Raw genomic sequence first — 10223 nt, forward strand, 5'->3', positions numbered from 1 at the left:
TTAAAAAGGAAAAAGGCAAGATTCTCGTGAACGGCCGAAGCCAATAGTGCGTTTGAAAAATTAAAACAAGCGTTAACGCAAACCCCTGTTTTGAAATTTCCTGAGAACGACGAGAATTTAGAAATTTCAGCGGATGCTTCGGATTATGCGGTAGGAGCAGTACTTTCCCAAAATCAGCAGCCCGGGCATCTTTTTAGTAGAACTTTAAATGAAATTCAAAGAAATTATTCCGTGACTGAGAGAGAGGCACTTGCAGTTCTGTTAGCAGTGCAGAAGTTCCGAGTCTATTTTGGAAGTGCGCCAGTAACAGTGTATTCTAATCAAGCGGCGGTAACTAGATTATACTCAGGGGAAAACTTATCCTCAAGGTTAATAAGAAGGGCACTCAAGTTACAGGAGTACAATTTGGTAATCAAGCACAACCCCGGAAAGGAAAATATCGTAGCAGATGCCTTATCTAGAATAAAAACAGATGAAGAAGGTAATACTGTAAAGGTGGCAGTGCTCACAGCATATAAGATTCATTCCGGAGAAACTGTAATAACCGAACTGGATAAGGATCCGGAATTAAAAAATATATATGATTATTTAAAAGATCCTGAAAATTTTAGCCACCAAGATCTTGTGGCGATAAGAAATAGGGCGGCCCATTACCAACTAATAGATGGTCTGTTATTTTATACAAAAACTACGAATTCCAACAACGAATTTCGACCCGTTATCCCAGCTAGTCTTAGATTAAATATACTGCAGGAATTGCATGATTCGCTTTTGGCATCTCGCAGTGGTATTCTAAAACCATCCAACGCGTACGCGAGGCAGTTTATTTTCCTGAGCTGCAAAAGTTAACAAGGGCGTATGTCCAGTCCTGTCCAACATGTCAAGCAGTTAATTATGTTAATTTCCGCCCGGAAATAGCATTAGATCAGAGTTTCCAAATCAAATAATTGGCATCGATTTATTGGGCCCTTTCCCGGAAAGTCAGTTAAATAAAAGTCGGTATCTCCTTGTCATGGTTGACCATTTTAGTAAGTGGACCGAAATTGTTCCCTTAAAACGAGCCTCTGCGAAATTAGTTACTGATTCTATTTTAAATAAATATATTTTAAAATACGGGGCGCCCTAAAATTTATATCGGGTAATGGTCCCCATTTCGTGAGTAATATATTTGAAGACATGTGCCAAAAACTGGGCATACGTCATTTAAAAATGGTACCGTATCGGCCGCAATCAAACCTAACGGAACAGGTCAATAGAAATATAGTGAAAATTATTGGTAGTTATGTTAAAAATTTTCATAAAAGCTGGGATAACTATGTCAATGAATTAGCTTTCACCATTAGGACCGCCAAACATGACACGACGGGCAAAACTCCAGCTGAGTTGAGTTACTTTGAGGCAGAGAGATTATAATGCCGTTAGATAGATTATTTTATGTTCAACAAAGAGCCCCTGAATTTCAAATGGGCGATATGGAAAAATCAATTAAAGAAGCAAAAAAGAACACTGAAGTAGCACAAAGAAAACAGAAGTTGTATTACGATACGGAACGACGGGGAGTAACTTATAAGGTAGGTGTGGTGTGTGGTGCATTTAATTATGGCAAAGCACACTAGGGCTATCTGCCTAAAGGGAGGGATGCCTTCGTGGAGGTCTTTCTAAGAAAAACTGGATCGTATACACGTTACACATGGGGAAAACCACGAAAACACCCATACAGCCAGCCCGTTCGCGGGATTCGAACCTCGGACCGAACTACCAGTGTTCAGCGACTTTACCGCTCGGCCGCTGGTGGGCCTTATAAGGTAGGGGATGAAGTGTTAAAAATTAAGCATTCACTTTCTTCAGCACCAGAAGATAAAATTGCAAAGTCACGATTTGAAGGACCTATGTAACAGAGAAAGTAACTCAGGCTGTAGTGGTGTTAAAAGCCAAGAATGGTGAAACCTGCGCGGCAAATATTGACCAAATCAAACCATTCTATAATCGTAATAAAATGCAAATATTTAAACATCTTTTGCAGGATCCAACACGGCAGGCACAATCTCCAGAGGTGGCACAACGACAACCACAAGGGCCAGCCATGAGTAGAGAGGTCTACACGAAAAGAAAGTTTCCCCGTTGGAAAACTGAAGGTAACAAGAAAAAGAAGCCGTTCCACCGACCAGAAAAGAGAGGGCACGACCACCCCCACCATGAAGAAGGGAAAAGTTCTAGTAATGCAAAGAGAGCCAGGAGAAATGGCCGCAATCATAACACTGCTCCAAAACGAAAGATGGATCCATCGGATAGGAATCTACGCAGCAAATGTCGACGAATCGACCCTGAAAACCACCTGCAGATGCAAGGAAGCAACAAACGTTTGAACAGCCAGCAACTAGATCCAGGCAACAACGGGAGAGAGTTTTCCCGATTCCTCCAAGAACAGCAGCCATCAAGCGTCCGGGAGGCGTAATGGCAGACCGCACATTGAGTTGAACAGTGTTAAACGAATTTCGCTTACTGCGCATGTTTGATGGTGTACCTTTGGCGCGGGGAGAATTATTGACGACTAAGCGACCCTACGTTAGCTTATTCGTGATCTTCATGGCTGTCGAGTGATGTTTAAAAACTGCAATGTTGTGGAACTTTGCTTATTAGTTATTTTAACGTCCATGCCGATTGCACTTTCATATTTTTCTAATATATGTTTCATTTTAATTTGTCAATAACAGTGCATTTAATATTTGTTAACATATGTTCGTAATAATTCGTTATTTAAATGCAATTTGTTTACATGTTATAATTCAGTAATTGTAAACTGGAGTATCTCGCTTAGTTTGTTAGCGTATATTCGCGCTTTTATTTTCTCATTTCAAAGAATTTAATAATTAGCATTAAAGAATTGTAAAATTTCTTCAGTGTTATTTGCAAGCACTTGTTATATTCCTCAGTGTTTCTTTATGTATGTACGAATGGAACGTATGGTAAATCCTGAATTGTTTTTATTGCTTAAAAGTATAATGAATAAATTTTCAACTAATGTAACCTAAATTTCAGTCTTTTTCTGAACGAAAATTTGTACAGTTCCAAAGGAATGTGCAGAATTTCATAAGTATTATATTTTACATTTTGAATGTAATACAGCTTCACATTACTTGGCACTAATTTCTGCTTTCTAGTTGTTTGAGCAGTACAGCAAAAAATAGTATTTTAACACAGTAATTAATTTACATTTACATTATACTCTATGAAAATTTAAACGCCAGATTTGTTTACAATTAGATGGCGATACATCTGCCATATACCGTATTTATCTTCTTTTCAAATCGCGCCAACATAGTAATTACGCCAAATTGTTTTCTGGGCATGCGCAGTATGCAACATTCGTTTAACACTGTTCAACTCAATGTGCGGTCTGCCATTACGTGTCCGGGAGTACAATCAGAAGTTAAGAAGAAGGTCTTCAAGGGTCATCAAACAGGCAAAAAAACAAGAAAGCTCGCTGAGGAAGGAACTGAAGGGCGAACCCGCAAAGACGGAGGATAAACCAGACAGTAATCTTCGCCACTTTCCAGGACTGGGCGGCTAAATGGATGTCTGAATATTACAAAGATAAGTAAAACTTTATGTTACTTTGAAACTTAATTTTTCATTTTTCATTTTTAATTTAATTAATAAGTTAATTTTTCGTTCTTACTGCAAGTGGCAGAATTTAAGAAGTTTTACCTCATGTGAGGCCTATTTTCTCGCCAAAAAGGCGAGAAATGAGTTTTACCTATTTTGTTACTATGTTTTTCAATTACTCGCGAGTAAACTAAAATTATTGTATAATAGGGAATGTGTAAATACTTGAGTATTGTAAAAGCTTTGGTAATCTATGAGAAAGGTACCTTAAGAAAATTGTAAAATTATTGTATAAAATTTTATTTAAAAAATTCTGTCAAGAAAAGAAATTTTAGTTTGAAGGAATTTTGAAATGTAGTGTTTAAATGTAAAAGCACTTAGAAGAAATAGAAGTTAACAAACATTGTATTACTAATGTATGTTCTGAAATGCGTAAAATTAACGGCATGTTAATATGTTCTTATGTACAATGTGAACTGTTATCTTAAAAGTTAAGAAGTACTGTGATATGTCAGAAATGAAAATGTTCTAGTAATGCCCAAATTTTAACTTTTGGTATGACTGAAAAAAAGAGTTAAGCATGGTGAATATGTGCTAAAGGTTGAATGAACGTAGTTAGGCTCTCTGACGCTACACTTCAGAGTTAGCCACTTCTTGAGAAAAGTACCTCAGGGTTCAGAGATGAATATGAGGTGTATTCTGAGGTCTTGTTATGTTGAATTTTAACACGTTAGTGTTTTGATTGCAGGTGGTAGTGTTGAACACTTGTACACAGACACGCATGTGTTTGGTGTTTCTCTTTACAACACATGTCAGAGAGCACGGGGAGATAATTAAATAATGGCATGAATGAAATAAGAATATTTTTAAAAGGAAGATATACGTGTTCATGTTACTTGCCGTTTGATTGTTTAACATTTCATTAAACTAGTTTTCCTTCCAGATTTCTGGAAGGAAGCAGATTCAACTAAGAAAAACTCATGTTTGTAGATGCAGTACAGATGAAAAGTAATTGTCCATGGAATTGATCATGTAAAAACGACTTTTTAATTTCTAGATTAGATAGCTTTTAGTGAGGAATGTTTATAAAAGATTGGCCTCGCGTTAGATTTAGAATCTAGAGCTAAAAGTTTTCAACGAGGTCGTTTAGACCTCAGTTTCAAACTAATTAACTCTGGCGGGAAGTATGTAAGGATCCTAAGTTTCACTAACGTTTATTTTATTTTAAAACTGTACTATCACTTCTTATTTTCTACTTCCGGCTAGAATTAAATGCTTTAACTAGTTTATGCAAATTGTCTTGCTAACGCCCAAGCATTTAAGTTATGGCTTTTTGCCAAGAGGGAGAGAGAAGGAGATTTAGGAAGCAAGCCGCTTGCCACTGCAGTTCTACGAGTTTTCATTCAGTTGCTGGTTGCCTTTAAGGCCAGAGGTTTAGCCTTCTTGATATTTGAAAACGTATTGTAGTTTCAGCAGCTCGGCGTACTAAATACGCACCCTTTTAAATAAAGGCCAGTCTTAGGGCTAGGCATTTGTATACTAATTCAAAGTTAGAGTTTTAGTTAGTAGTTTTATATTCTTACGTTCAGACCACAAGTGGTTGGTCTCTGTATCCCGAAGTTCGGGAGAACCTGTAAAGTATTGAAAATAAAGGGCTTCGTATACCCTTCCTGCTTGTGTTGTCTACTCCACACATCGTTGAACATAGCTTGAGTAAGCTCCCTGTTCCTATTCAGGACACCCCCCTTAGGTAGATAGCCCCAGTGTGCTTTGCCATAATTAAATACACCACACCACCACCTATTCAGGACACATCATGTTTGCAAACCAAATCAGGAGAAACACAAGTCCTGACACCCTTAGCAAGCGTTTAAGTTTGCTCCATCAACACGGTCAAACGTTTCCTTATCGTTTCTTCGAAAGATGCTAATTCTTCACCAACTGCTCGAAAAAGATTATCATAAAGGTAATTTTCTTTTTTTTTAAATTTTCATCTAGTTAGCAGATGTTATGGTTTATTTTAAAAGAAAGATTATATATTTAATATTTAGAATTTAGTTTTTACATTTAAGAGTGAAATTTTGATAATATGGAAACACAGAAGAAATCATCCGGTGAGCAGAATCGTAAACGCAAAGCTGAGAAAGATGCTGCCCTTAAGAAGCAGGCAGACGCAATGTCTCATTTCATAAGGAAGATAAAGACTACTTCTGACATAAATGATGTTCACAATGAATCAACATCAGATTCGATTACAAAAGAACAGACATCATCCAGACAAAGAACATCAGCTGCATTGGATGAAGTTATTGACAGGACTGATGGAACTCCAGAGGAAGAGAATGATAGAAGCATGGAATTCAATTAATCGGAAGTTCAAGATTATCCAGATAATTCGAGGGAAGAGACCATAAATGAAAATTCACTTCTTCATAATGATTTTGATACTCCCGCAAAATGGCCAACAACGAAAAAGTGAGAATGACATTTTCTGACATGGCGCTTATTCAAAAGAAAAGTTATTCGAAAAGTAATAATGAATGCAAATTTAGTGATACGACAGAAAAATGGAAAACAGTGAATTAGTTGCCCGTACACGGCTATTATATTCCATAAGTAGAAATTCTGTTTTTTGCTTCTGTTGCAAGATATTTGCATCGATTGACAGCAGTAGCCCCGTAAAAGGCTATAATGATTGGACAAATGTACCTAAAGCCTTACATAGGCATGAGACTAGTAAAGCACATATGACGAATTTCTTAAAATGGAAAGAGCTTGAGAAAAATTTCAAAAATAAAACAATTGATTCTCAAACACAAGACATGTATGGGGGAAAAAAAAATGGCCAAATGTATTAGGAAGACTGCAGCCAGAATTTAGCCTTTTAAAGCTTATCTGATGTACAAAATGACAACGGAAGCTTCTTAAAATGAGTGGAATTGTTTGCAAAGCTTGATTCAGTTATGGAATTTCACGTAGAAAGTGTATTATAACCTAAAGGTAGCAACAGCGAAGTTAGTCTAAGCAAAGATAGTCAAAATGAAATGCTGCAGATTATTGGCAGTAGTACAGGAGAGAAAAGTTTACTCTCTTCGAAAAGCCAAGTATTATTCTATAATTTTAGATTGTACTTCCAATTTTAGTATAACTGAACAGATGAACGCAGTGATGGAGTAGTAGAAATCAAGGAGCATTTTTTAAGGCTTTATTAAAGTTGATTCTACAGGTAATGTCCTATGTGAGACAATAATGGAAATGTTGGAATGATGATATGAGAGGTCAGGGATATGACAAGGGCGCAAATACGAAAGGGAAGAAAAATGGTCCTTAAAATATCTTAAAAGTAAATTCTGGTGTGGTTTACGTGCCTTGTGCTGCTCATAGCTTAAATTTAATGATTAACAATGCAGCAAAGGTAAATGCAGATACAGTTAGTTTTTATTTTGACAATGAGATACATTCCGGTGACGTCTGAGGTCACGTGATGTAAGGACTGCTAATGTAAACAAACAAGCTTGTGCTGTTGTAGCTGTGTTGAAAAATCGGAAACTTTGTTTATTTTTAATTAGTTATGAAATTTGCATTTCAGTTTTAAGTATTATTTCAAACGTTAATTAACTGTTCATTCATTTGGTTAGTATAATTTTTGCCACTCTTATATGTTATTATTATCTTCATGATACTCTCTTGTTCGCTGCTTTACCATGTTCTGATTGTTAATATTTATTTATGAATTCTTTCCTTGATCTGATAATTCATTTATCATTTTCCCATTATAGTTTTAATCTTTAGTCTGATTTCTAAATTCCTGTTTACATTTCCAGTTTTTGAGTGTTGACAATACATGTTGTGCATACGCTTGTTCAAATAACAATATGAAAGACCGATGTAAAGAAAATAAGATTTCCTTCCATCTGTTTCCTAAGGATGAAAATCTGCGTAAAGAGTGGATAGTAAGAATAAAAAGGGAAAACTTCAATCCAACCCCCACTACCAGAATTTGCTCTGAACATTTTGAAGAAGAATGTTTCACATACCAGCCATTCACGAACAGGAGGTCATTGGCAGATGCTGTGCCAACGAAATTTATTTTTATTTCGACTAAAGGAACCACTCGTAAGCGAACTAGTTATGTATTTGGTGAACCATCACAGGAAAGTTCAAGAGAAAAGAGGTATTTATCTACTAGTTTTATCAGAAATACATAGAGCATTTTTTTTTTTTTTTTTTTTTTTTTTTTTTAAATTTTCTACACTTTTGGTTTTAGAAAAAGATAAAAGCATAATTGGTGTGCTATGAAATTTAATTACTTTCTTCCTGTTTCAATGTTTTTTGCAGCTGATAGTTTTAGAAATGAAAATTGCCTTGATCGCAACTTAATTGCTGTCTATGGCATGATATTATTTCGTATTTGACAGGGTTTTTATTGCTTATGTGTTAAGGACTTGTTGTTTTATTCTTTTATCATGTTTCTTACTTCAATTCTTACAACTTTGGTAGACACTTCACTTGACGAAGCAGTTAGCGAGGTTTCCACCTAATTTTAATACTTATTTCTATAATATGACACTTTCTATGCTTATTTCTTTGGTGTTTCTTACTTCAGTTTTTACCACTGCTAATAATACTTTTTAATAAATTCATTGAATTTGATTTCTGGGTTGTTATTATTTACTTCACCAGATTCTGATTACTAGCATCACATTGTAAGGTATCATATTAGACGCTAGCCTTAAGTTTATCCTTGCAAATAGCTTACTACATAGAAATTTTAAGCTTCTAAATGCTTCAGTATTGCTGATTTAAAAATAATTTTTATTGTTAGTTCATCCTCTATTTTGTATACCTTATGTTTATTTGCATGTAAAAGTTTCACAAAAAAATTGAAAATTTAGTAAAATGTCCCCCAAATTTAATTACTAATCAACCAAGATGTAACATGTAATGAGGTATGAGAAATATGTGGAAAGATTTCAATGAGATGTTTCAGTTGATTAGTGATTCAGTCTTGGGAACTGCTTTAATAAAGAATTCTATATATTACAAAAGTATTTAAATAGTTCAATAAAAGAATGCCAAATAAATGAGAGTACTTTTCCGTTATATATCTGCCATGCAAATTTTGGTGTGTGTGTGCGAAGTGGTATATGTGTACACACATACCTCATTTTTCGGTTATTAATGCATACACATCAAAATGCATGGCAAGTGCATAATGGAAAAGTATCTAAATCAGTTACATTGATACCTTTCTAGCTAAGAGAATGCATTTTTTTATTAAGTTGCTGTACTGTAATCAGAATAGATATTTTAGAAATGTCTTTTCATAATAAAACGTTATTTATACTTGTAGTCAGATATTTTAAATTTATCAGTTATTTTGGTACTTTAGCTAGATGCAAGTGATAAATTAGATGTTTGCAACGTGTAGCATGGTGTAGTGTCACCAAAATGGGGGAAAGGGATTGTTATTCATAACATATATACTTTATACCCAGTTGAGTACCTGTATTTTATACATATATTTATTCCCAAATTATTAAAAGCACTGTTTTCTTTTATTATTTCTTTCTTTCATTATTATCTTTATTTTTCAAATTATTAAAAGGACACTTATGCATTTATTTTGGTCTTGGAGCTTGTTGTCTACAATATATTTTTTTATAATATTGAATATAACCCATCCTTAGTTACATATATACCGTCTTGAAATTTTCATGTATAATATCTAGAAATTGTAAATATATTTAAAAAAATAGCAATAATATGACTATGTTTGTTGTTATGTATGTTGTTTGCCTGTCTATCACAACATTAAAAAAAGAAAATTAAAAAAAAAAAAAAAAAAAAAGCATATTGCTTGACTAATTTCTGATTAGGAAAATTCCTATTCACCAATTCCATCAACCATAACTATTCTGTGGTGTAGGAGCTGCAATTCATGCTTTAAATTTTGGACATTACTATTGAAGAAAAGTATTTATTTTAATATTAGAACTTTTGTTTTATTTAAACTGTCAAACTATTTATTACAGTACATATTTTCTTTTCCTTTTCAGAGCAAATATTCCTGTTTGCATAAGGAAGACAGTATCATCACAAACTGACGAGTCTTTTTTGTTAATTTTAAACGAATTTTGTCAAATGAGAGACCAATTGGATGCTGCACAAAATAATGTTTTATTGAATGTGTTTTCTTCAGCTAATGAGAGGATAAAAGTAAACATGAAATGTGTAACAGGTTTCTCTCATGAGACGTTTATAACAATATTCAACTTTTTAAATTTATCGGAAGATTTGTTAAAGAAAGATAGAATGCCACCTATTGATCAATTTTTCATGTTTCTAGTGAAAATTCGAACTGGAACCACAAATGAATTCCTAGGAATAATTTTTAAGATAGCTTCTTCTACAGTTTCAAAGATTTTCAATTGTGTAACGAGAATTGTTTCTACTAAGCTTAAATGTGTGAATATATAGCCAAAAAAAAACCCAAGTTAAAGAGTTCATGCCTCTGCAATTCTTACATCAATATCCAAATTGCCGAGTAATCATTGATTGCACAGAGCTCGAAATACAGAGGCCATGCAATCCTACAGAACAGCAACTAACTTTCA

General features: G+C 34.4%; 1 protein-coding gene across 1 annotated transcript; it reads left to right on the top strand.

The window, feature by feature from the left end:
- Window positions 1-7063: 7063 nt before the first annotated feature.
- Window positions 7064-10223, top strand: LOC118187814 (uncharacterized). The gene is made up of 3 exons (XM_085820490.1): window positions 7064-7239; window positions 7431-7780; window positions 9666-10223. Exons 2-3 carry the CDS (start codon window positions 7482-7484, stop codon window positions 10084-10086), a joined length of 720 nt encoding a protein of 239 aa, XP_085676616.1. The 5' UTR covers window positions 7064-7239; window positions 7431-7481; the 3' UTR covers window positions 10087-10223.

This window comes from Stegodyphus dumicola, chromosome 7 (genome assembly GCF_044657685.1).
Source record: "Stegodyphus dumicola isolate Sdum_Otavi_A_Nest chromosome 7, ASM4465768v1".
Classification (NCBI taxonomy): domain Eukaryota; kingdom Metazoa; phylum Arthropoda; class Arachnida; order Araneae; family Eresidae; genus Stegodyphus; species Stegodyphus dumicola.